The 27,709-nt window shown below is 36.4% G+C and overlaps 1 protein-coding gene across 20 annotated transcripts in view; it reads right to left on the bottom strand.

Moving 5' to 3' along the window:
* Positions 1-27,709, bottom strand: part of BAZ2B (bromodomain adjacent to zinc finger domain 2B) — a 130,819-nt gene that overhangs the window by 18,175 nt on the left and 84,935 nt on the right. For 9 of the 20 annotated variants that reach the window (XM_062637876.1, XM_062637882.1, XM_062637875.1 and 6 more), the window contains 18 exons: positions 26,716-27,114; positions 23,811-24,420; positions 22,274-22,570; positions 20,088-20,148; positions 19,428-19,536; positions 19,066-19,167; positions 12,894-13,104; positions 11,899-11,991; positions 11,715-11,776; positions 10,982-11,047; positions 10,190-10,255; positions 9,439-9,483; positions 9,160-9,192; positions 7,906-7,971; positions 5,432-5,572; positions 4,402-4,656; positions 3,449-3,663; positions 2,447-2,521 (listed from right to left, as the gene is read on the bottom strand). In XM_062637876.1, coding sequence (XP_062493860.1) covers positions 2,447-2,521; positions 3,449-3,663; positions 4,402-4,656; positions 5,432-5,572; positions 7,906-7,971; positions 9,160-9,192; positions 9,439-9,483; positions 10,190-10,255; positions 10,982-11,047; positions 11,715-11,776; positions 11,899-11,991; positions 12,894-13,104; positions 19,066-19,167; positions 19,428-19,536; positions 20,088-20,148; positions 22,274-22,570; positions 23,811-24,420; positions 26,716-27,114 — 2,906 coding nt within the window. The remainder of the gene's footprint in view (positions 1-2,446; positions 2,522-3,448; positions 3,664-4,401; positions 4,657-5,431; positions 5,573-7,905; positions 7,972-9,159; positions 9,193-9,438; positions 9,484-10,189; positions 10,256-10,981; positions 11,048-11,714; positions 11,777-11,898; positions 11,992-12,893; positions 13,105-19,065; positions 19,168-19,427; positions 19,537-20,087; positions 20,149-22,273; positions 22,571-23,810; positions 24,421-26,715; positions 27,115-27,709) is intronic. The other 11 variants (XM_062637878.1, XM_062637877.1, XM_062637887.1 and 8 more) reach the window with 7 other exon arrangements.

A 27,709-nucleotide genomic window follows, 5' to 3' on the forward strand; every position in this document is an offset into this window, starting at 1 on the left:
TTACCTAGTTAAAAAAATAAATAAATAACTGAATCATCTCAGGTGAGCCTTCTGACTATAATTGTGATACAGAAAGCACAAAGAAAGAAGACTTGATTGTATGAGACAGGTGCCTTTACAAAAATGGTGATTAGTATCAAGATTCACGCCTAGAAGTGATAGAAAAGGAATAAGACGCAACCTATCACAGACCATCAAGTGTAGCAGAAACAGTCCTGGCAGCTCAGAATTCAGTTTCCAACCATATATATTACACTTATCAAAGAATGTTGGTTCGGTGTCCTCAAGAGGAACAAACCCCCCCCCAGAAAACTCAAAACCAGCAACAACCCCCCAGAAACAACATAAATAAAAAATAAACAAACAGAAAACCCAACAGAGTTGTTTGTTTAAAAAAAAGGCATCCCTATAGGCTTTTACACAATGATTCCTTTTTCCAATCTGGGGTTTTAACGTTGCTTTTTCTCTTACAAACACAGGTCCCTGAAATCCAGTTGAGGAACTTGTAAAAAAACTCATAAAGAGTTCAAGACAGTCTGGACACAGTGGTATGAAGATTTACCACAAAGAAACACTGGCAAACTGAGAAGAAATAAACCCATTCATCTGCATCCATTGTTCTACCACTATGCACTTCCTACACATGATGGGCTTGGTGCTGAGGGTCTTGTCAAGGTCTGTAGGTATGTGAAAAGAGCACACATCTGTTGAGCACATGGCAAGCAGTCCAGATACTCCTATGCAAAACTCTTTGAGACTTGGATGCTTAAAAACTAGACCGAGTTTTCAAATGGATGGGGATGATAACATGGGAAAGAATAAACTCTGGAAGCAATAAAAAAAAAAAGACCAAACAGAAGATTGAGATGGACAGATTCTTTTCAGAGAAGCCCCAGAACAGTTCTGAGAGCTCATGTCAAACACCAACTGATATAATAGGAAGAAAGCATTGTTTAAAACTGATCAAAGAAGGCTCTTCCAAAAAGATTCTTAGAGTTCATCAGAAAAACTGTGGAAAATCAGAAGATTTTCAACCAAAGGTGAAAGATGATTGAATCAAGTCCAGTGAATTCAAAGCAGCAGAAGAATAATGCTGCTGAGCACTTCTGCATTACTTACGCTTGAAAATAAAGACAGCACTACCACAACCTGAAATCCACACGCCTGGGGGAAACCCACAGACATGGAGAAATGACTTTTGGAAGGAAGAGTGGGGCTTGGGACTTCGGGGTATTTATGCCCACTCTTTGAAAGGGAAGAAAAGAGAGATCATGAGGAAAAGGGAGGATCCTACATCTACAAGTACTTACAGTTTGATGGAGGGAGAGAAAGACTAAGCAGTCCCTAAGGAGGCAGACAGGTAAGGGTTCCATTCCACTAATAGACAGTTGGCTACATTAGAACTTCAGAAACACTTTTTAAACTATACCCTTTAGAGGGGACATAGATGAAGATAGGAAAAGGTATTTGGATTCTCCTAAAAGGTAAAATACATTAACCCTGTGCAGATTGTGATCTCCAGTATTAGCAGAGAATTTCTTTTTACTGGTCTAATTTTTTTCTCTACCTCCCTCTTGTCCTTCTTCCTTACTTCTTTCCTTCTTCCTTTCGAGATATATTAAAGGAAAAAAAGGGAGACATGAGATTAGAAACACAAGTACCTAAAGCAAGGACTAAGAAAGGATTTACCATTCCTAGGAAGAAGTAAAGATGACTAAGTAAAAAAAAAAAAAAAAAGAAAGTAGAGTCTGGCCATATATTTTTACCCCCTGTGATTCATCAACTTTATGCCTTCTAGCTTCCTGGTAGCTGGAGCCAGTATGCTTGCTGTATGGAATTTTGTCTTGTAAGATTGGGGAACAGTGGGTATGAAACTGACAACCCTTTAAAAATTCCAATTTTACCTTAAACAGAAATATAAAAAAATATCTCAAAGTTTGCATTCTACATATGATCTCTAGTTATAGGGAACAACGCAACACTGACAGATGGGAAATACTATGATTACATAATATAAATTAACAAAATTTGATTGGTAACTGTTGCATGAAAATCACATCATCTTAAAATGCCTTATAGAATGAACATTGGTAATTATGGTAGCTACAAATAAACTCTGATAACATCAGCAGTGATTTGAGAGCTCCTGTAATACTCCAATTAAAAAATCTTTACCTTCTATCAAGGAATACAAAATGGACTTGACTTTGCTCCACTTCTGAGGGACACTAACCCCTGAGTCCCACAGATCTTTCACAGATTGTCAAAGACTGGCGCTGCACATTCTAAATCTGCATCCACCTTAATTAAACAGTTCAGTTACCAATTCCTTGGTGAACCTGTAATTGCATCAGTTAACTTCATCCTCTGAACCAATTGCCTATATAGCAGCATACCTAAATGCAAAAAAGCAATATATCGTAATATTTAAGGAAACAAAACTTACTTCCGAAGTTTGCCTTCAACCATCCATTTATCTCTCCTTAAGTTTGACATGTAATCAATGTTTTTATCAATTTCACTGTCAAAGACAAAATAATCCATCAATGGTGAACTTACATACCTTTTTCTGACAGACATTTATGTACAGATACTTTGTCTCAAAGAACTATGTCAGAGGAATGTTTAAAATTCAAAATAAGTATTTTTAAAGCCAGGAAATTCCAGTATTAGGAATGCAATGTAGTGTGCTGCTGTACCTATGTGAGGTGATCTTTATTCACAGTATCACATAAGCTTTCCTTCCATAAGAAGCATGTCATTCAAAGAATTTGATGTTTCTTTCAATAGCTCTAATTCAATGTCAAGCCTCCACAAAGCACTATTTGCTACCAAGCAGCTAGCCCTCATCTGCAAAGTTATCACTGGTACATCCATGGTATTCTAACCAGGATCCACATGATCTACAAACTAATGTTCACTTTTCACTGAAGACATTGAAGAACACAAAAAAGTGCTTCATTGCAGTGACCATCCACTTCTGAAACATCCCAGTCTCAACAACTTAACAGGTCACAGTTGCTTTTATGATTAAAATAAAGAAACAAAAGTTCTGAATAATTGTTTCTACAAATCTGACTTAACACTTCATAACATGTAATAAGACAAAGTTTCTTACTATGAGGGATTTGATTAATGCACATCAACCCTCTTGCACAGTACATGCACTGCACTTCCACTGCCAACTTCTGCTATTCTTCAACTTTGCAAAAAAATGAAGCACCTCTTTCACTTTTGATTATACAACAACCCTGATTGCTTTTGCAGCACAATATAACAAAAGCAGCAGAAATCACCAGGGAACAAAACAGCACAATTAAATGATAAAAGACGTAGGAAACTTCAGCTTTCCTTATAAGAACATCAAGAAACAGAACACAGTGTATACAGTGATTTTAAACTATAACGTTTTTATAGTTTCTACAGACCTTTTTTTGAAAAATCTTACCTTACTACACTTTTGCTGCATGCTAACTCATTGACAAGAAAAGCAAATACTGATGCTTTCTGAGCTGGAGTATGTGCCTGAAAAGATTTTGTCTTCAAGCTCTCCGTCAGCTCAGTTTGCCCACAGTGAGCCTCCATGAATATTTGCAGAATCTCGGACACATTATCTCGATTGATACCAACATTCAGTAAGTGTTCTCCAAGAATAGTTTTAGCCTAAAAAGAATAAAGACATTTTAAGCAATCACATCTTAAGATATTATCTTCCTCTGCAGGCTCTACTATTGCTTATAAAACAGTGGGGCGGGTTTGTTTGCATTTTCACATAAGGACTGTAAATCAGAATTTTTTCTTTAAAATTATTCAAATGTAAATCTTGATTACAGTAATAAACTAAAATGTCTTCACCACTAAGTTTTTAAGAACAGAGATAATATTAACAAAATAAGTTAAATGAAAAAAGGTGCACTGGAACCTGTTTTGTACAATCATGCTATGTAGCATTCTGGAGTAGACAAGAGCTATGTTGGCTCAAAAAAGTATGATAACAAAAAAAGAGAATCATGAATACATCAGAGTTTTGATGTAGACAGCAGACTTTGGAGAAAGAAACAGCAAGATTCACTGAGAATATAACACTAGGGTAAGAATGAAAGAGGGAAAAAATAGGGGGTGGAGGTGGCATAAAAGACGTGGCTTCAGATGTGATACTACCCTCCAAGAGGTCCAAGTAAAAATGGGGATGGGTAGAGAAAATGCCCAGAAATATGTAACTTCTGGGAAGGCTGACAGGGCACAGACAGTCTTTGAATAACATTAGAACAGCGACACCAAAGAGAAGAATTAGGAAAGAGAATCTAAATGCAAACAGGGGGGTGCCAAAGACACATTATGAAGAATGCATTCATAAATACAGGGTGTTTACTGCAGATTTTATATACTATTTTTTTTTACCTTATAACCTGTAATAAGTCCTGGATCACAAACAGCCGCAGAGACAAGCTTTACAAGCAAGTCTTGTACTTCTCCCATGCTGTCCCCTATGTTTAGCAAACCCTCTTGAAGAACGCTCAGGGACGGGACATCCACATTCACATCAAAGCCAAGAACTTTACCAAAGTTACGTAGGAACTGCACTACCATGAGACAATCGGAAAATGTGCTACCACTGAGAACAAGGCCTGGGATGCGAGGCAACTCTGGCAAAGGCTGAAAAGTAAAAAAAAAACTATGAAAGATTCAGTAACATTTTTTTCAACAGAAAACTTTTTTGATACTAGATAAGGAAATTGGCTGATACTTCCATATGACCTACAGCATGACAATGCTAGACGGCAAAGGCTATAGAGAAGCTGCTCCCTCACATTCCCATCAGTAAATTTAAGATAAAGCTGAAGCATGTTTACCTTTTAATAAATTACAGGAAGGAAGATATTAGTAAATACTTTTTGGCCAGGAGACACTCTCAGGCTCTATTCTGAGCTAAAATACTATGTAAGGTGGTATAAAAATACGTTGGGGACATAGGGAGAGGAATTCTCTGGAACGGAGAGAGCTCAAAGCTGAGGTATGTAAAGCCCTGACGGACAAGAACTAAGAACACAGAAGACCGGGATAGTAACTGTTTTGCGTAGCAGTTTAGAATAGTTGCATGTATGAGAAAAGCTCTATATAGTGCCTATGAACTGAGACATGATGCATGTTCCTGCTGTAAAAACAAGTCATAGTGTAATTGATTTATTTTTTAAGCAATTAGTGCAAGCACTTTTTGGGAAGCAGGTCACTTTTCAACAAATCACTTTTAATGAACAAAACATACTCTACTTCAGTGTTTGCAGTATCTTGTATTTGCATATATTTTAAATAGTTATCTAGAACAATACTTGAATGCTCTGAAGTGACTGCAAGAGAATAGAAGTTATTGTCACAATGGCGTAATACAAAAACAAGAAGCAAGAAAATAAGTTTACATTAATTCAATTACCTTCTGGTCTGCTAAGCACATATCTTCATTAGGTTTCTTTAGTTCCTTTGCCATTTCTAATTCCAACCTGCGTTGTTCCAGTTTGCGTTCTTTATTTAATCTTTTCTCATCACGTTTCTCTTGCTTTAACCGCTCTTTTTCCTTAAACAGAATTAATAGGGTAGAAAATAAAATACAAGTCTTGTACTTACAATGGAACAATTTAAGAATGTGAAAAGCACAACTTACGCAATCTTAATAATTACCACAGCATTAAGGAATCTGCATTCAAGTAAAGGAAAGGGGGAAAGTACAGAAATAGAACAAAATCATAGAATTTGTGAAAAAATCTAAGATTCACTTTTTTTTCCTCTCCTGTCCACATGGAAATAGGTATTATGCAAGACTCTGTGGAAAACCATTTCACAAAGATGACTGAGTAAAGAGCTGCCATACACTCAAGGCATCCAAATTCAAAGGCCCCACTTACACACTAGTATCATCAATACTCATCTGGCTAAAAGTAGAGACCACTTAAAAAAGCAGTAGCTGGAAAAACCCCTGCAGACAACACATGGTTTAAAAACTCCCATTAGACATATTCTGGATATGAACAGCTTACAAAACACAACTGATCTTTTCATGACACATAGCTTCCGGCCTTGAACTACCACACAATTTAGAGTTGCCTGCTCCTGCGCTCTTAAGCGATGGCTCTTAAAAAGTGACCAGCATCCATGTATCCCACTACCATCAAAAGTGGATTCCATGGGGACCTTCCTAACTAGCTCCTTCAGCGGCCATAAGTCTGCTATTCCCATATCTTGGGTTGAAGTCTTGCAGGTGGTTTTTCTCCTATCACTAATGATTTGAAACTTAACTAGTTTGTCATTGCTGTGACCAAGTGTCATTGTTTAAGCCCAGCTGGTAACTCAGAACCACTCAGCCGCTTACTCACTCCCCTCCCTTCTGCCTCCCTCCCCGCTCCCACTCCCAGAGAGACGAGGAGTAGAACCGAAAGAATGTGACTCCCATGGGTTGAGATAAAGACAGTCCAGTAACTAAGGTGTAACACAAACCCATTACTGCTACCACCAATGATAATAATAACGATAAGGGAAATAACAAGGAGAGAGAATACAAGTGCTCACCACCCGCTGACTGATACCCAGCCTGACCAGAGCAGAGACCTAGCCCTTCCGGGTAACTGCCCCCAGTTTATATTCCGGGCATGATGTGCTGTGGTATGGAATACCCCTTTGGCTAGTTTGGGTCAGATGTCCTGGCTCTGCTTCCTCCTGGCTTCCCCTCCTCCCTGGCACAGCATGAGACTCACAAAGTCCTTGGTCAGAGCAAACATTACTGAGCAACAATTAAAAACATCGGTGTTAGCAGCGTTGTTCCCAGGCTGAAAGCCAAAAACACAGCACTGCACCAACTACTAAGACAGAGTAAAATAACTGCTACTGCTGAACCCAGGACACCGAGACAGCCCCCAATCATCACTCACCCGTGAGTCCCTCTCTCTTTAAAAACAAGAAATCTAGGTGGGCACCTTTTTTTAGTCAGCTTAAGAATTAACCCTAAAATTCTTCCTTGCACTGAAGTATTTTTCTTTTTTTTCTTTTGGACTGTCACTTTCATTTAAAGTTAAACTAAGAAAAAAAGCTGTCAAAACAATTTCTTTGACAACTATATGCTGTAATGATGGTTATTTTATCTGAATTTCTTAGCTATCTTTATTTAGAAAAGTCTCAGGTTACAGAGATTAAAGGTGTTTCAGGATATAGAGATATGTATAAAGTAAGGTTGAAGAAGTGAGCAATTATGTTCTAGCACTGACAGACCCCCTAAAGATAATATCAGGGTTAAAAATTAAGACAGCCTCTGGATTAATTAAGATGTAAATCAGTTTATCATGGTCTAATGAAACTTTCATCAATCATACAGTACAGTTCTGGTTTTACCATCAATGCTATTCCATTATGTACTTTTTTTTCAGATAATCTGACAAGTCAGTATGATAAAGTCCTTACTCTATATACACATGAACAATATGAACAAAAGAAAATAAAGCTTTTTTTTCCAGGAAATCCTAAGGACTCTGAAGTGACTATGCAACTATCGGCTTCTTGCTCAGAATCAATGATGACAGAAGGGACCTCTTGAAATCACGCAGCTCCCATCCTCTTGTGTGTGCTGTCACATCATCCTCCTACCATCACCCCCCCCACCAGTAGCATCAGCTACAGCAGGTCGTGGCTCCACAACCTACCTGGGCAATCTGTGCCATTCAACCATTACCCTCAAAGTAAAAAAGGTTTTCTTAAGTTTAAACAGAATTTCATGTATTTCAGTTTATGCCTATTACTTCTCATCCAGCCACTGCCACGTATAGGAACGAAATTATATGTACAGGTGCACTGAAGACACTTCCACAGATCACAGCAGACTGAAACCAAAAAAAGTTGAAACTTGCAGAGGTTAATACTCACTTCAGCTTTTTTACGTGCTTCCATGGCTTTCATAAGCATCATATGCTGTCTTCTCCTTTCTCGCTCCTATTGAAGCAGGTAATATTAGAAAAAAAACTAATCCACATTTTCAAATCAGTAAAAAAGCTGAGTAACAAATTTAGCATTAATAGACAAGTCACAATAAATACTAAATATAGGACAAGAATGGCCAAGTCTGTGCATGTTTTAGTTCAGGTTTAGAAAGCAAATACAGGAACAATCAAAAGCAAAAAGGTAAAGCAATGAACATGGAGACAGTGTAAAAAAGAAGCATACAGATTTACTTATGGTCAGTTGTGATGCTCCTTCATAAGCTGGCAGAACAAAAAGCATAATGGTTGGCTGGAACAGGTCAGTTACTTTACATCTGCTATTAGGGAACTTGCAATTTATTCCTTCAATAGCCAATTCAGCAGAAATTTTAAACTGGTCATTTTCAAACACTGCAAATACTAACATTTTTGTAACTAGCAACATATTAATAGGATTAATTTTCTCAATCCTAGATCAGTTTCAACCAAGCCAGTGATGGTGCATATACATATGCAACAACACTTGCATTTACTGATGGCTGTCCCTCAATAAATTATGTCAGTAACTCCAAATGCATTAAGGAGCTGTACCATAGAGCATTAAGTATGGAGATTTTGCCTGAAAAACTGTGGAATAAATCTTGGCCCCAGTAAAGGCTAGCGAAATTTTATCATATAATTCAGTGAGGCTAGGATTACATTCTAATGTTTCATTGTATACTTATTATGAATTTACCACCGTCTGAAAGCTAATTTCCTCAGTACCTTACAAACTTCGGAAAGACATCATTCTGATTTCCAGAACAGGTTAATTCAAATTGTATTTAAAATGTTTGGATTCATTCCCAGTGAATGGGACAAGGCTTGCAAAAATTATCCAAATGCCTACCTATTAATTTTGTATTTATTAATCCCTGATTTTATACAGTAGTCCAATTCCTATTGGGACATCAGTAACATAGATTTCTGGTTACAAACCTCATTTATTTATTGCCATGTTCAATTTATATACATGTTCAAGACATGTCTTTTTTTTTTCCTTAACAGACAAGACAAGCAGATGTATGCAATGCACTGTGCTGTAAAGCCATGCAGCAGTATGTAATATGACAGCAGCCAGTGCTACATTTTATGCATTGCTATGACAACCATATCACAACCAAATCACAATGCGGTGTTAGATGTACAAAAATAAACATACCCATACCATATCTAGTCTATGCCTCTCCAACTCCTGGTAGAAAGAGTTGGCACAACATTATGAAACAGAAATTACAAAGTCACAAAACCACTTTATAATCCCCCAAAAGACCCCAATACCAAAGCAAAGCAACAAATCATAAGGTGAAAGAAAATTTGTGCAGGAATCAAACCCAGAAATTTAAAAAGGGCATATTTTGAAGATTCCACCACCCCCCCCATACAGCTTAAGCAGTATTTCACAACTGGCATTCCGTTGGTCAACCGAACGTATACGAACCTGGTGTTTCAGAAGAACAGCTTGTTGCCTCCGCATCTCTTTTTCCTTAAACAAAAGAACAAAAAAATATTTTAAATATCTATCAAAATTTACTTACCAAGTTGTATATTTCTACCACACTAAAACATGCACATCTGAATTAAAATTCTTAATTCCCAAACCCCCCCCCCAAACAGACCACAGAGAAGTACACATAGTATACATGAAAGCAATCTATTGAGTTGGGAGTTCCATGTTAAAATACACCAGGAATGCCAAAGCAGTAAAAGAAGTACATATACATATACTGTATTTTCCAACATTTGTAAGAGTTCTGTAGTCTTATACACATACAGCCTAGAAAAGACTACGCTTGTTAAGAAGCAACAATTTTTTTTTTAATATGGCATGCTTAAAAGAATACTGTGAATAATTTTATTGCGTAAGGACTGTAAGTTATGCAAACCAAGCATCATGAAAGCAAAACTCATCATAATGGCACATTAAAAATTACTGTCTCCCAACATACTGTATGTATGAATGTACGTATGTCACATGCACAAACTTCTCTTCATGCATGATTCACAAATTTCTACTATCATATGTACGTTATCATATTTCTAATGATTTCTATTATCATACATTATTCGTATGCTGTTTCAATTTATGTTTCATTATCTATTAATCATATTTCAAATTTACTGCTTTTATTCATGAATGCGTATTATGCACAGTAACACAGTTCTTGTTTTTAGAGCTTCTCTAAACTAACCTTTATTCGTTTTTCGGCCTCCAATAATTTGGCATTTGCTGCTTCTTCCTTCTTTTTCTTTTTTGCCTGTGCATGCAAAACAGGTCACACAACAGCACCATCACAATTTTAAAATAATCTGACTAGAAATACAGTTATGTGCCTTTAAAAGTTCAAAACATCATTACATATCATGTACATTGGAACAGATTTTTTCCTCAAAGCAGCTTTCATAATCAATCAATCCACAATCCACTTTTTAAAAATTAAGACAGAATTTCAAGTTCCACTCAAAATTAATACAACTGGCTATTAACTAAGTATAACGGAAACAATATAAATTGCAAAAAGATCACCATTAATCTTTCTGTGAATGGAGACTTGAAAATTAGCAATCTATCTTTACTAATACATTAGCAAACTAGAATAGTATATCAGTACATTCTAGCATATATATAAACGTAGTATTTTAAATCCACTGCACTTCACACAGAGAAGCACATGCTACTATTTTAATAACCTATTACTGAAGACTTGTTTTCCAACATAGGAATAGCTATGCTATTAACTTTAGCAAATACAAGACTACCTGTGTAGAAAGTTGGGAACTCAAGTGAGCACTTGCAAGTTTAAAGGTCACAGTTAATATAGATTTTTTTAAGAAAAATATCTTTAAGACACAGTTTTGAACTGGCCATTGGAAGTCCAGACTGTCAGCCTGTTATATTTAGTTACATTCCTAATTGCATGTGTGATTATTGAAATACAACATCCTTTCAAATGTCAACATCCTATTTGAGCCATTATTTTTACCTCTAAAATTTGCTGAGCTCGAAGTTCTTTCTCCATTCTGATTTGTTGGATTCGCTTTATTTTTTCCTGTAAGAGGAAGAAAGTTATTTTTAAAAAAAAAATTGATAAAGTAAATTTATATTTTTAAAAAATGACCAAGTTTATACATGTATTTTTTATCATCAGGTCTCACACCCTACATAGTCATTTGTTTTCATTTAATAATGTATGTTTAGCATTTTTACTAGTATTAGATGATGTCTGGTGTATCACTGAAGGAACCAACAGTTATGCACAGGCGCTCATGTTTCAGTTGCTGGAAATACTTGCTATGACAGCATTTAACCATACTTGTATGTTTAAAAGCATGTATTAATTCACTGGCACACAGAGATACAATCCTTCATGCACAACCTAAGACACTCACAGTGAGCCAGAATCGCCCAAGAAGCTAATTACACTATTTCAGTATTTACATAAACAGACTTAACACTGTTTTCACAGAATCAAACACAGGAAGACAGCATCACTGTGCTTCAGTAACAGCTTTTTAATTTCTTTCTTACTGATACTGGCAAGCAGTTATTTATGTTGGGTGGCTTAAATCCAGACAAGACAAAATTGGGATGTCCTGACACAACTATGGAGTTTAGAATTTTAAGTATATACACTGCGTGCTCTTTAAGACTAGATTTAAAACACTCACTTTGTAATTAGCATATTTAAGACCCGAGTTAGCAATCACAAAGTTTACCTGCTGCTTCATTATCTTAATCTGCTCCTTTTGCTTTCGCTTTTCTTCAGCTGCCATAATAGCTAACAAAAAAAAGCAAGCAAATTTTAGTATCAACAGAACATGACAAAAGCCAGGTAACTTTTCATTAATACTTTTCAAAATAATCTGCTAGCATGCGCAAACTTTCACAACTAATACTTACCCTGCTGTTTTTTCGCTTCTTTGGCAGCTCGAGCTTGTTCCTGCTTCTGGAGTTTTCTCAGTAGCTTTATTTGTGCTGCTTGCCTAGCTATTTCTGTTTAAAAAAAAAAAAATAAAAATGTAGAGTTCATAAGTAGAGTTCATAAAAACAGTGCCATCACACAATAAAGGTGCAGCTCATATTCCAGACATTTGCATGACATAAAGATATCAGAACAGCAGAAATTAACATGGGTATTTGCTACTTAAAAGAGTAGGAAAAAGGAGGAAAAAAATATCTAAGTGACAGCATCAGGGCAGTAATGCTGATTCATTCAAAATAAAAAATACAAGGTAGCTACCCAGATGTGTCCACAGTCAGCACATGAAAGACAGTCTTAAGTTAAAACAAAGATCCTGACTCCTGGGCTGTAAGAATTTTTCATATTGAATTAGATGCATTCAGAAAATCTGATACACTTATGGACTAAAGAACTGAAATTCAAAAGTCATGTACCTGATGTTTATTTAAAACCAGGCCCTCATGGCTTTGATATACAGCAGTACATGATAACATTGAAGTTCTACTCTCAGCATTGGTGCTACTTATTACAGGGATTTCCCCTGGAACAGCAAAAACCTTCACAGAAATGCTAACTTCAGTGTTCTCAATTTTTAAGTCCATTGTTGTTTGAGTTGATACAAGGAAAAATAAAGATCTGTTAATTTTTGCCAATTTGAAAATACATCAGTGGTAACCAGATTACTGGATGTCTGCTTTTATATATTTTACAAATCTAAATAAAGTAACTATAGAGTAAGCACTTAAGACACTTTTCCCTTTCTATCATATATACATCTACTGATCTCAAGAAAAAGATTTCAATAAAAGCATGTGATAAATTTCCAGCATAAAATGTTGTATACTAATATGCTAGTAAAACACACCGCTCCTCTTAGAAGAGGCATTAACTCTCTGTGTACTGATACCCTTTGTGAAAACAGTAACGTAATTACCTTGAGCCTGAAGCTTTCTTAAAAGCTTTGCATCAGTGTTGTCTAGAAATTCAGTGCTACCAACATTTGGAGGGCGGCCTTTGCGTCGTCTCATTCTTGACTCCTCTCTAGAGTGCTGTCTGTCTGGATTTGGTGGTCGTCCTCTACGCCCTTCCATAGCTCTGATACGGGGAACGACCTCCTCTTCCTTCAGAAGACACCACTGCACACCCTTTTAATGGACACATTTCACAAACAGGTATTATAAACATCAGTAAAAAAAAGGGAAAAACAAATCTAAGATTCTTGAGAACATATACAGAGAAAGAATTTTTTTTCAAAATTTTATATATAAATTGTGAGACCTGTGATGTACCTTTGTGTGGTACAATCACAGTAAATGCTCTGATGATCCACCGAAGCTTTATACTGAGAGCTTATCATTACGACCTTTTGTAAACTGTACTGCTATGCAAGATTTTTAAAACTACTCAGTGATGTACGCAGTTACTACCTAGCAAGTATGCCACTACTGCATTATTTTTGGTTATTTCTGACCGAATAAAATTGCTCAACCCTTCTTAAAAGGTGAAATTAAATTTTCCCATATTATGTAAACTAAAAAATAACTACTCTGCTTTCACACAACCCGCTGATCAACTTGAATGAAAAAACGTGTCAAGCTACAAGTCACTGTCTTCCAACTGTGTTTACAGAAATTTTGACATACACAGCAAGCAACTGCAGTAGTGTGTTTTCAGACACATAGAAGTGCTGTAGATCTCAACAACTGAGTTGAACAAACAGACTCATTTTAATCCTGAAGGTTTTTTAGTACAATTTAGTTCTCCATCATCCACTGCAAGAAAATTAATTTCTGCACTAACTTGATGCAATCAGAAGTTACACATTTAAAAAAAAAAAAAAAAGCTATCTAAACTCAAAATTATGTTAACTATGCTCTCTAACTAAACAAGTTATACAACAATACAGTCAGCTCTTTCTTCCACTGTTACTTCTGTTTTTTTGTGGAATATCAAAAACAGATACTGAAATACTTGGTTAATACAAATACCAAAGTTAGTCCTCACATGGAAATAGCTTTAATTTAACCGATAAAAAGTAGTTTCTGTTCCTACTGAGCCGAACAGGAGCATAGTCTGTCTGATCCTGTTTGACTGTACACAAGTATTTCAGAATTGTAATATCTCCTACCATTTTCCCAAGTTTTTTAAAAATGCAGAGGAAAAAAAAAAATATATAACCTTGGTGTCCTTCAGGACTACTTCACAATTTGCCTTAAAAGGTTTGCAAAAGATTTTCAAAATGTCCGCTAAAGCAAAAATGAAAATTGGTAACCTATAAAACGCACTAATTAAATAACTGTTCAGAAAAAAACACATTTTCATTACCAAAGTTTTCACATTTATATGTACATAGATATGGAAATAACATTTTCTGTACCATAAACCACATTCATATTTGCTTATTGTGACAATTTCTTTTAATTCTTTCTGCTCCTCCTTTATAATTACAAATGTTTCATAAGAATCAAAAAAAGAAATGGTGTTTTGCTATCAGGCGTTCAGATTCCAAAGAAGCTGTCTGTATCTGCAGAGTAGCCTTTTCTGAAGCCTGAATCACTCCCAGTTAAGACCATCCCAAGAGTACACCTCGCGCTTAGTTTACAGACATTCCAAAAGGCTCTGTTATTAGCGTTGTTCCTAAAAACAAGTTTTTCAGAATCATGACAGTATGTGTAGAGTGCATCATCACTAAGGACTTTTTAATGTAAACAGTTACCTCTACCCCTTCAACAGAGTGGGTGTGCACACACAGGTGAGCACTTTCGATTCACTAGGTTATGTCTTACAACTTACCACAGATTCAGTTTGTTGAGCAAAGTAAGCTAGATTGAATATAGTACTTATCACCTACACCAACTTTCAAATCTTATCACATAAACCACAAGTGCCGGAGGTGGGAGAAATAGGATTCCCCCATAGGGAGGAATAGGGAGAGGCCACTGTATCTCGAGAAGCACCTCAGAATGTGCAATGGCGATTGCGATTGCTCTGTACTGCCATAGTTAACAATATTAATGGTGACAAATACACGGCGAAAAAAATAGATCGAGGTCTACAAGACTGTTAGTGCCACAGAGACCATGGATGTATACTATGTAGTAGAAGGTTTAATAAGCAAAAGGAGTTGACATTTCAAGAAATGTGGAGAAGACTGCTTAATGTCCTGTCAAAGAACATTGTGATGCAACAAGTTTCCACAAGTTTAAGAGAGCACAAGACAGAAACAGTCCAGAACAGATCCATTAAGGATTATACAAGGGTTAATTGATCATCTGTATTTTGTGCTTAGGTACCTTTTAAAATGTGACCCAAAATACATTTCTACTAAAAGCATGTACAATCTGATACTCCATGGATTTTCAATATTCCTAAGAAAACATACAGGGATTGTGTCCCAACACAGGAAAATCAAGGGCTTCCATAAAAATCTATGCTTCACTATACAAACATAAGAGAAAAAATGGAACATTGTGAAATGTTGGGTTTTATTGCTGAAACTAATCAAAATAAAAACCAAATTCAATTTCTCACCTTCAGATGTCTACCATCTGTTGCAATACTGTACTGTACTTGGGACAATGCCCAAAAAGGGGACCAGATAACTCATGCAAGCATAATCAAGCTCAAAGTCTGTTAACCAAACTAATGAACAAAACCACAGCCACTTTGCAAGAAGCAGATATCCTCATTCTCATTAATTTCAGCTTAGATTTGTGACAAAAAAGGCTAACAACAAAGCTTTCTGAACTGCAGAAGTCAAAACATGATATTTTGAATTGCAGTTTCTAGAATAGGAAGCAAATAATTATTACTACATTACAAACACATATGACAGCTGATTTTATAGTTGGCTGTTCTGTATGGTGTTTCTTTGCATCTGTAATAAACATTTGAGACTTCTAAATACTTATTCACAGAATAAGTCTTACAAGTAAAGAACAGTAAGCTGAAGAAATTGGCTTAAAAGAACTACTTCACACCTTATAAAGATGCACTGTATTTGTTCTGAGGTAGCATCACAACTGCATACTCTGAGAAAGACTACCATACATTGGAGTTACTTCACACTAAGGAGATGCAAAAAAGTACTTCAAGCACTTTCTTCCTTTCCTGTTCCTGAATTCAGCTGCCTTTGTAGGCAAGCATTCAGACTCACTGGGAAAAAACGAAACCGAGAACCAACCAACCAACCAACCAAAATTACATTATTTTTCCCAGCTTTATGCAAAATCTTATTAGGAAAAAAAGTGCATGCCATGTTTACCATGACTGAATGATTACTCCCAGAGTTAAATCCAGGTTAAAAAATTCTGTATTTTGCCATTACTGATACTTCATCTTCAACTAAAATTAATCTGAATGGAGCTGCATTAAATCAAGTTTTCTCTAACTACATAATGTCCACAGAAAGGGAAGGTTGAGAAAGCGGGGCTTGCCTCAGCCTCGAGAAAGAAGACTCAGGGATCTCACCAATGCATATAAATACCTGAAGGGAGGGTACAAAGAGAACAGAGCCAGGCTCTTTTCAGAGGTGCCCAGTGACAGGATGAGAGGCAACTGGCACAAACTGAAACACAGGAAGTTCCCTCTGAAAATTAGGGAATGCTTTGTGACTGGCAGTGATGAAGAACTGGAACAGGTGGCCTAGGGAAGCTGTGGAGTCTCCTGCCTTAGAGATTTTCAACAGCTGTCTGGACATATTCATGGGTAACTGGCTCTTAGGTGATACTTCCTGAGCAGGGGGTTTGGACAACATGACCTCCAGAGGTCCCTTCCAACCTCAAACATTCTGTGATGGATACCCTTGCTGTTGTATATTAATCAAAGCCAGCAAGATGCAATCTGAGGGCACAGCTCAGTATCAATCCACACAACAATCTCCCACCTGTTACGTGGTTCAGTATTCGTATCCATATTACTCAAATTCATAAGGATCTGTGTACTCTCACCATCACCCCAAATCACATTCACACTAATCTTTGTAAACCACAGCAGGTTAAAGCCTCCAGGTCGGGTCACTGAATTTCCACATTTGCCAAACTTCAAACATTCCTCTAACCCTAATATTTCATGGCCCACTTGTGCCAGATATGCTGCTTCTTTAAAGCAGTTAATCACTGCTTTGAATAAACTATAATATCTGGTTGCTTTATTTAAGCACAAGCACTTTTTTACAGGCACTATCAGAAGTGGGTAATCCATACATTTTTGGCTTGCTATGGGTAAATTCTTCACTATAACTGATTCAACCCTCAAATAGTTTTCTTTGCATCTTGTTCCACCTTTGAGTTTTGTGAAACTTACCCAGTCAATTTGGATGCATGCTGCATGTCCCAAAAGATGACATAAATACATAACAAAGAAAGGGAACAGTAACCATGAAAGGCTATATGCAATAATTGAAATTACAACAAAAACAGAAATAAAACTCCTGGAATTACCTCCAGATATGAATGAAGATATTATTACCGCATAGTTTGGCAGCTGGACAATTAAAAAACTTTCAGTAAAAAGGGTGCAAATTCTCTTCATGAAGTATCAGTATCATATACTGTGCTACTAAGTGGGTACTGTCAGCCTGAGTGTAGTTCAACTGTTTACATTATAATATCCTCATTCGAAACCTCATACATACCATTTTTGCACATCTGAAACAGCTACCCTTAGGCTTTTTTTCTTTTAAAACAAAAAAAAAAAAAAAAAAAAGACAAAAAACCCCCACCAGCTTTTCCTTTGTCTAACCAAGTCTCAATGGAACCTACCACAAACTGGACAAGTAGAAACTCTAGTGAGTTGTACAGCAACTTAATATTCATATTGCCAACCCCATGTGCAGAAACCTGCCCTCCCAATGCCTTTATTCTGAAGTGTGTTAGTACTGAAGGGAAAAACCTGCAAATCAGCTCATGAATATAGCTAGAGAAGGGGACAAGACTAATGAAGTAATATGGGCAACAGACACAGAAAAGGTAACAAAGTAAAAAGCAGGCACCCTGACATTACATTATGTTCACAGTATAAGGAATTATTAATTATAATTAAAGGAATTATTTTTATCAAGCCATTCAGGTATATAATGAAGTTCACACCACATGAACTTGCAACTGTTGTATTATGAAGGCCAAACATGAAGAGGGTTTAGCAAGGTTTTACTCCTGGTAAAATCCAGGAATCACAAAACACTATCTAAGAAGTAGCTGCTTACTATGAACACAGCTTTCAAATTTTTACTATATAAATACCATGTATTTCTACAGAGCATCACAAGGACACATAAGGCTTAACTAGAGCCTGAATTCAAGCTTGCTGAGAGTGATGTCTGTCCACATTCCTGTAGTGACATATTCAAAATACTCATATTTTAAAGAAGCAAATATATTCACTGATAGAAGTACAAAAACTTTCATGCACATCCTGAAGTAACGGCAACGTGACCAAAACACAGTAACATAGTATGGCAGAAACTCAGTACTCATTTCCTTAAAATTCTTATTTTATTTATCCTTGTGTGGTTTATCTACACAAAGTGTAACAGTTCTACTAATGTAAAGAGTAACTGGCATAACCCAGCATTTTACTTCCTGTAAAAATATGCTTCAGGAAGCTCAGATGATACTAGCGATAAAAGGAAACACTTGTATTTAAACACGTATGTATACGCACACACACACACACACACATATATGTACTACGCACATGAACACATGAAAAGAGTATGATTTGAGGCATACACATAAATTACTATCAATATTAAGTTTATACAGTAAAGGAAGAAATAGTGTTTTAGTCAGAAAAATCTGACCACTATGATAAAATATGTAGCTCAGAGTTCTCTCATCCCAGATAAATTGAGGCTCAGAGCTGATCATAAGGCACGCCGAACTCCTGCAACCTCCTAATAAAATCACTGAAAGGCGTGGTTTTCAACACTGCCCAGGATCAAGCTCTTGGCATCTCAATGTAACTACTATTAAGAAATACACACAATTTTCAGAAAGAATTAGCTAAAAAACAGGTAATGCTTCAGACCGTGGCAAAAATTACTTCACCTAAATGTAAGTTAATGTTCCTTGGATCAAAGACTTTACTTTTTAAAAAGTGGATACCTGCGGTCCATCTCTGGCTTCATAGAAGTCACCCACTCCTATTTTTGCACTGAAGCTGAAATTGTCCCTTGAGATATCCATTATTCCATTTCTGCTGAGATACTGAAAAAATCACATATTTTTCCACTTCAGCTTGTAAATAATTACAACCCAGCTTTGATGTACAGCTAACTGTGATTGTAATGTTTTGAATATTCTATAAAAGGGATATGCATTTATAGGAGATCAAATCAGTAACAAACTGAGATACATTACACCTCTCATCACAGGATATTTTGAAATATTGGAGGGAAAAAAAGCATTTTTTTAATTGTAAGCATGCTTAGTAGCATTAGAACACAGAAGTTAAAAAAGGAATGTACCTTTACTACTTCTGGATACTGTCTCAGCTTCTTTCCACAAGGTGCAAAATAGGCTACTTCTCCTTGAAGACGACCACCGAGGTTTCTTATTCGGGTTTCTCTTTGCCAGCTACAGTAATATGAAATAGTTGCATACAACAATACACTTGTGGGTTTTTTTTTAATCAAGCAATTAATGTCAACTAAAATTTTTTACAAAGAAAGGAAAACGGCACATATGTAAAATGTGTCAAGCATATCATACATCAAATAGACAAAATGAGAAGTTATTATGTAGTTTGTCCAAACTGACTATATATGGATTTATTTACATCAAGCTACTTACATATTACTACATTTTAAGCAGCTTAGTACTACAATTCAGGGAGTTATGCAGAGTCTATAGTTCAGATCTAACCATCAGGATTAATTGCTGGTGGCAAAAATGCCAAAGGACAGGTCATGTTTGCAAAAGAGCAAATTTGATGCACAAAAATTAACACATGGAATATGTTTACACTTTAAAAAAATCCAGTCACTGTGAGCTGGAATCTAAATCACTGAAACCCTTCCCTTATTAAATAGCCTCAAAAATATTTAAACTGTCATTTCTTTATCAACTGACTTCTGAAGGTATTACCTTCTTTAAAGGAATATCAAGTACATACATACATAACCTACCCGTATTCGAGAGGAACACGCAGCTCCCGCTCATCTGCTACTTTTCGTCTTTTTGAAATACCTGAAACAGAATTTCTTATTAACACCTAAGAGAAGGTACAAAATGAAAATAACATATACCTAAAATATCCTTTTCATCCTTATATCCCCAACCCAAAAAGATAAATGTTTTCATTCTAGCCACTACATACCTCAAGCACCAAGAAAATTAATGTAACTATTCTCCTTCTGAAATGCATTTTCCTCTAAGTTTCTTTTAAACTCTTCTTCTAAAATTGTAAACAAACCTCCTAATTATGCCATACTTAACTGCTTGCCTTGTTTGGCACTCTATTTAGATATTGCTAAAATAGTCTCTTTAGACCTTGCCAAACTAATTCCTTGCACATCTGGTTTTCTTTACCAGAGTGTCTTAAATATGAGTTTCTTTAAAATCAATACAATAGGCTCAGCCTTCAAAGAGCACTGTGTACTGACTGCAGTCAACTGCCAATGCAGAAAGTTTTCAGAATTCCAGCTTTTCAAATAGATGTGTTTGGTGCTAGTCAGAAGACTGAATCAATAATATGATAAATGCCAAATGTGGGATTTTACCCAAATGTGGGTAACCCATGGGAGTGACAAAGGATGATGATTTTCTCAGGCCTCCAAGAACTGTAGGACAGGAACTATGAACAGAGACTTTTTGGAAGATGCCTTTCTCAAAAAGGTAGTTTGGACCTTGTGTAGTTTCTCTTCCCGTGGAAATGGACATGAGTATCATTATCAGACTGAATACTTGAAACTAGCTCCAAACTCCTACAGCCAGAGTAGTGCCCTATGATGCAATGGCACAGGTTTCCAACTGAGATGCCTGATGATCTGGATGCAACTGTTAATAATTCTCTACAGAAAGCACAGAAACTGCCCAGGCCTCGATGCCAAACTTGTTGGAAACCTCTGAAGTCTTAAACTAACATGACTGACTATTTTGCTACCTCTAATAGTCACAGTGGAGGGAGGAAAACTGCTTGTCCAAATAAAAAGAGGGTGGATGGAAGGGGGAGAAGTTGCCCAGTGAAAAAACAAATACAGAGAAGAGACACAAGACCTCTTCAGTGACTGCCTAGCTTTAGGCAAAACGGACACAAAACTATTTTAACTGTATTACAGTGATTCTTACTGGGAGGAAACACTACACCTAAAAAAGGACACAAAGTAAAATTCTACCTCCCACCTCCATAAACAGGCAAAATCAGCCTTTCCAAGGCATCATAAATCAACACAGATTCCTGAGCAAAAAATTAACTATTTCAACAATTTGGATTACAATCTACTTACTTGTATGTCCACTAAATATCATGGTTCTAAATCAAAGTAATAAATATACAACTTAATTACCATGCAAATTGAGGAGTGTTATTTCAAAAATGCATTCTTTTCTGCAGCAGCAGTGATTACTAAATCTTACAAACTAGCAACCAAGTGAAGGATAATAAATACTATATAACAGCAGGCAAATGCTAAATGTACAATAATTCCTTGCATGTAATCCATAAATTCTACTGAGATTTTTGAAAGAATAAAGTTATATTTTAACTAAATATAGTTATTAAATTTGTCAAGGAAGGGGCAGAAATAGAAGATTCAGAATGCAAACTACAATGCATAGAAATTAAAAATAAATAACTAGTTTACAATAAAATGGTAAATAACAAAGACTAAATAACAAAGAGTTTTTATGTAATAAGTATCAATTCTTGCTATTTCATCCTACCTTCTCTCAAATAATTACATGAGCTAAAATGTCCTGGACTAAGTGGAATGTTCAGGTCTTGAGAACTTGCATTTCTGCTTACTGATTTTAATGTCTCTCACAGAAGCCCATGAAAAGATCACAGAACAGCCCAGGCTGTTCTAGGTCCCCAGGAAGTGACCTAAAAAAAGACCACCTGGCCCAACCTTTCATGGGAAAAGAAGCCTAGATAAGATTATCTAGCACCTTGACCAACCACATCTTGAAAACCTCCAGTGACGGGGTACCAGATTCCTGGGGAGTTTGTCCCAGTGAATGCTTGTTCTTACTGTAAAAAATCTTCTTCTAATGTCTATCACTAATAACAGTGTCTAAACTACTTTTATAACTACTTTTACAACACATGCCAATTAGATGTTACACTATACTATAACAAAAGACATTCAGATACCACAGTGTGTACTTGGTGTAAGAGAAGATGGTGCTGTCCCAAGAAAAATTGCAGGCTGGGACTCGGGACATAAGGCAGCTGGTGCAGAGCTTGGGGCCTTTGCTACTTGGAGATTAAGCGGGGTAGAATGAGCTGCAAGACCAATGGAAGAGCTCTTCACAGAGGATGAAGTTTTGTTCAGTTTCAGTGGAGGTTTTTCTCCCTCAGTGTCGGTATCCGATTCATCTTGATCTTTATCATCCTCATCATCTTCATCCTCAGACCCTTCTGTATCTGACTCAGAATTAGTGTCAGACTCTGTTTAAAAAAAAGGGTGGCAAAAGGCACATTATGACTTGATAACTAATGGCAAATACATTTAAGTTCTAACACTTGCAAAGCCTTTTGTCTTTATTAAATAAGAAGCTTCTCTGACTGAAATTCTTTATTAATAACATCCCTTGGGTATAAATAGAAGGTTATAATTAACTAACTAAACTTTAAAATTACTACAAATATGACAGCATAAAGTAATTACGCATGATAATGCAATGTTGTTTCGGATGGAATTTTTTTTCATGAGGAGATGAGAGACAGACACTGCAGCATTTTCAGAGACTCTTTACCCTAGAATGAGCTACAGCTAAAATACTCCCTGTGATCCAGGAAGGGCACTTCACAGGATGTGAAATCTAGCATGAAGACGAAGCAAACAATGGAACTGGGTACAGACTGAAAGGTGTCAGAATTGGAAGTATGGCAATCTGGGCAAAGGAAAAGATAGAGAGTAAGGGGTAAACAGGATAAGGAACTGAAGATGGACTACAGCTGAGACAAAAAGGGGAATAGTACAGGGTGTGTGGATGAGAGAGGGGAAAGAGAAAGATGAAGGTGGAGCTGGACCCAAGGGATATCAGCACACAAAGGAGGAGAAGGGAGTGGATGGGCATACAATTGACTCTTTAAAGGCCTTGCCTTTCTGAATAGGTTAAGAGCCCTTGAAACAGTAGTCTGAATGCTAGCTATGAACACTGTAGCCCTTTAAACTGTCCTGGTACTTTTCTCTAATCTTGCTCATTGACTTACTGTGCTCCTGAATGAAGCCTAGAAACATGTTCTTGCCACTTGACAATTTGAAGGCCTTTACTTACTTAGTCCCTCTCTGGCTGGGGAAGCACACTTGCAGATGGGCTCTGCTTGCCAAATTAATTAAATATAAACCAGCCTATTATCTCATCCTCCTCCTGGGCACCTCGCCACACAAGCAGTATATGAGCTGCAGGCAGGGTGATTGATCTGGAAGGCAGGTCTCTTGACAGCCTTTCCAGAAGCCTGTGGAGCAGTCTTACCAGGACAGCTGAAAGTAAACATGATTTTGGATATGACACAGTGGGGGAGTGGGAGATATGTGCTACTTTCCATGATATCTGCAGGACACCCTGTGGGCCATGCTGCCCCAAAATTTCCTACCCCTATGATAAAATATGGTGGGAAATGCATGTTTTCAACACTCAAAAAATAAAAGTTTCTGCTTTTCCTATTAAAAAGGTTAAACCACCTGATTGGCTATCATCAGAATCATCATCTTCATCATCCTCATCTTCATCTTCATCATCGTCGTCATCATCATTTGAGTCGTCAGAGTCCTTACTGCTGGGGGCATCTGAGTCTACCCCTCTGAACTGCTCCACCACCAGTTTTGCAGAGTGAAGGCGGTGTTGTGTTTTTACTGCATTTACTGCATTATTGCTGACTGCTTTATCCTTTCCTGAACCAGGTAACACAGGAGAGGTAGAGGGCACAACAGGTGTCCGGTTACAAGTTGGTTTTTTCCCACAAGCACTCAAGTTTACTGGCAAAGAAAAGGGGGCACTACTAGAAATGGCTACACTTTCATTGATCTTGGTCTGGGATTTCAGTTTCGTAGTAAGTGCAAGAGGAACCTCCTGGATGACGCTCTGAGTAACTCCATTGGGTTGGTGATTACCTAAAAGTGCATTTGTCAGGAATGGATTAGAATGGTTGTTTTCCAGGGATGTGAGTTTTTGATGAGCTGGTGAATTAGATGTTGGTTTGGGGCTTGACAAAGCTGCAATAACTTTCTTCAGGTTCTTAGACGACTCCTGTTTCTTTAGCTGTACTGCTGGGAATGTCTGTTTATATTGTTCCTAAAGAAAGGAGAAGACAAAGGAATAAAATGTGGTGGGTGGGGATTATTTTGCTGTTTGGGCTTTTGTTTTTTTTTTTTTGATTCAGGCTGGTGAACTCTATGAGTCAAACATCTGCTAAGCTATTTTTAGTAGGTCAAAAGTAGGTGCTAGCTACAACAGAAGGGTTGAGTAACTACAAGTTATGCAAATCTTCTGATTTTCACTATAAATCAAGTAGGAAAAGACAAACTGAACCCAAGATGAAGCTGTTCTAAATTATGTAGGACAGCTTTTTCACTTGCTACATTGCTCTAGACTCATTTTCATAAAGATATTAAACATCTTGAAAAAAGAAATCTTTAAAAAGACTACGCATGTCTTGGTATAGCAAAAACCATCTTTTTACTCATTTCAGCATATAAAAATCTCATTAATGAATGTAAAAGTAGCGTTAATAATTTGTTCATACAACACAGTAATGGCTACAATACCAGCAGAAAACCAAGAGAAGGCTTTTGGCTTAGAAAAATTCTATCAAAAAAGCATGAGGAAAAAGGCATTACTCAGAAGTACTGTGATATGCTATGATTTAACTCTGAAGAAGTAGTACTTGAAAGTCCTTCTAGTAAAACTTATTCAGTAGTTGCACAGAAATCCATGTAAAGCTGACATTGTTTTTAGTTTCAAGACTCTTGCAAGGAAAAAGAAAATACATCATCTTTGATGGGGAAAAAAAAAAAAAAAAAAATCAAATGGATAGAGACAGTAAATTTAAAATCAATTTTTAAATACCACATCAAATACTAGTAATTTCAGAATTTTACTGTATTTAAAACTGAATATGAAATTATAAAAGCCTATAAAATATTCACACAGTACACGTCTCCAGTAAAAGTTTGAAAGAAATCAAACCACTAAACAGGTGATGTATCATTAGCCAGAGACTCATAACCTAAATTTGACAGCAGAAGCCTCTTCCAATGGCAAAGACTTATGTTTTCATAATTAAAACTTATTTAACCATTCCAGGTAAATTACTATCTTATTTGAATTTTACAAAGTAACTGGGAATCGAAAGTAAAAAATCATGTTTTCCATCTGGTCTAGGAATAAAAATCTATGTGATACGAGTATTTTACAATCCTCACTGAGGACTGCGAGTTAGCTGTGAATCAGAGTTCAATTTTCTCTTCACCAGTACTACTTAGTTTGAAACAGATTTTGTTTTCATAATGAACCTTACCTTGGTAAATTTACATATATAGATTTATATATGCATATATAAACACCAACATTTCTAAAACATTAGATTTTTATTCTCTTCCAATCCCCATTCAGATCTAACTGAATAGAAATTACAAACTACTGACCATAATCACTATTGACAAAATAAACTAAAAGAAATTTTTGTAAGGTACAGAATTATTAAGACAGACACATGTAAACATTGTAGATTCACAACTGGCAAAAAGGAAGATCAAATTTACTGCTGTGGTCATAGTGAGTTTTAATAGCTCAATGCATGAATATTCTTCTGTGTTTAAAAAGCAAACAAAACCCAAGATTAAGTTGAACATTTTTTTTAAAAAGGCTTTCAGCTACTTTGTTTAAAATCATGGTTAAAATAGGCAATTTTAATTACCTTGACTTACAATTAGCCAACTTGAAACAAAGTGGAGCCATGCTTATGTACCAGATACAGAAAGTATTAAATCAGCATTTTGACAAAAACTAAAAGCAAAGGAAAAATACCCCAATTTGCCCGTGAGTTCTTCTCTTATTTTGATATTGATTTTAGCTGCTTATTTTCCTTAAGCGATAGATGCATGAGAAAATTCTTTCTTTGTACCCATTACTCTCACCAGTACGCTGACTGCTTTCAGCAGAGCTGTAAAGTTCCACTATGCAATAAGCATGAAACTCAAATTTGGCATTATATGACATTAAGTTGTGTATAAAATTACGTCATGTATGCATCAGGGTATGCATACAGGCACATGCACCAACAACATGACTTTTCTCTGAGATAAAGCGTTCCTCTGAGATGAAGTGGAATAGTTCAAGACACTTGCAACATATAGTGAAACATCTTTAAAATTAAAGCATATATGCTGCTCTTTAAAACAAACTACCACACAATTTCATTTACATCATCCAGAAACCCCTATCAACTCTAAAAAAAGGTATGAAAATAAATATACATACAGTTTTAAAGCATTATGTTAAAAAGAGCTTGATAGCACAATATTGAGTCTTCTTAGGCAGACAATGCAGGTCACAAATAATAAAAAAAACCTGATTTTTTTCACTCACCCGTTTTGATCTGACATCGCTGGTCAAAGAAACAGATTCTTCAGAGGTATTTTTATTCCCTGCTTTGAGTAGATCAGGGGAAGGAACTATGAGTTTTAAATAGGTTTCCTTTTTGGCTTGATGTACCAGAGACAACGGTTTCACATTGGGAACCAATCCCGTAGACTGTATTACACTTGTGTGTTTGTTCACAGATTCCTCCTTTGCCTGAGAGCTTTGGAAAATAAATGGAAGCTGCTGTGACAAAACCTGAGGCTGCTTCTGCTGGGACTGGAATGACGAGTGAGTCTGGGAATCAGACACAAGAGGTATCTGCTGGTGTGTTCTTTTTTCTTGGGACTTTTCATGCGATTTTTGTCCATCGGTTTTCGTATCTGTTATGCCACTATGCATTAGCACCTGCAAAATACGTATTTTTGACTGTTTACATTAGATTAAAGATCCTTAAAAAAAAAAAAAAGTAGTGCATCATCAGTCCCCATGGAACAATTATACTATTCTTGGCAGAGGATGAACAATAATAATTATAAAATCAATCTTGTCATATATTTATTATTTTGAGGGGTTTTCTTTTGCTCCAGATAGTTTCAGCATGTCAAGACAACGCTTAATAGGAAGGAAAAAACCTAAACCATGGTTGTTTTTTTATGTATTTTTGACTGTAAACCTAACAGGACACCCAAGATTACAATCTTGTTCTTCTATTGGCAACTAGGGAAAGTAACCACTCTCCCAGGAAAAAAGCAACTGCCAAAATGATATCCATAGAAAGTTGTATTTCCAATACACTATCAAGCCACAGCACTTAATTTCTTTATATTTCCCACTTTATAACAAGATGAACAGTCTATCAACAGTTAAACTTCTAGCCCATAAAGAACAACTAAAAACACGCATGCACAGAAAGGAAGAAAAAAAACCAAAAACCACGAAAACCACCACCCCCCCCAACCCCCAGAAAACCCTGAAACAAAACTAGAGAGAGTATTTTTAT

The sequence above is a fragment of the Pezoporus occidentalis genome, unplaced genomic scaffold (genome assembly GCF_034315485.1).
Source record: "Pezoporus occidentalis ecotype Australia unplaced genomic scaffold, CSIRO_AGI_Poc_V1 ctg54, whole genome shotgun sequence".
NCBI lineage: Eukaryota > Metazoa > Chordata > Aves > Psittaciformes > Psittacidae > Pezoporus > Pezoporus occidentalis.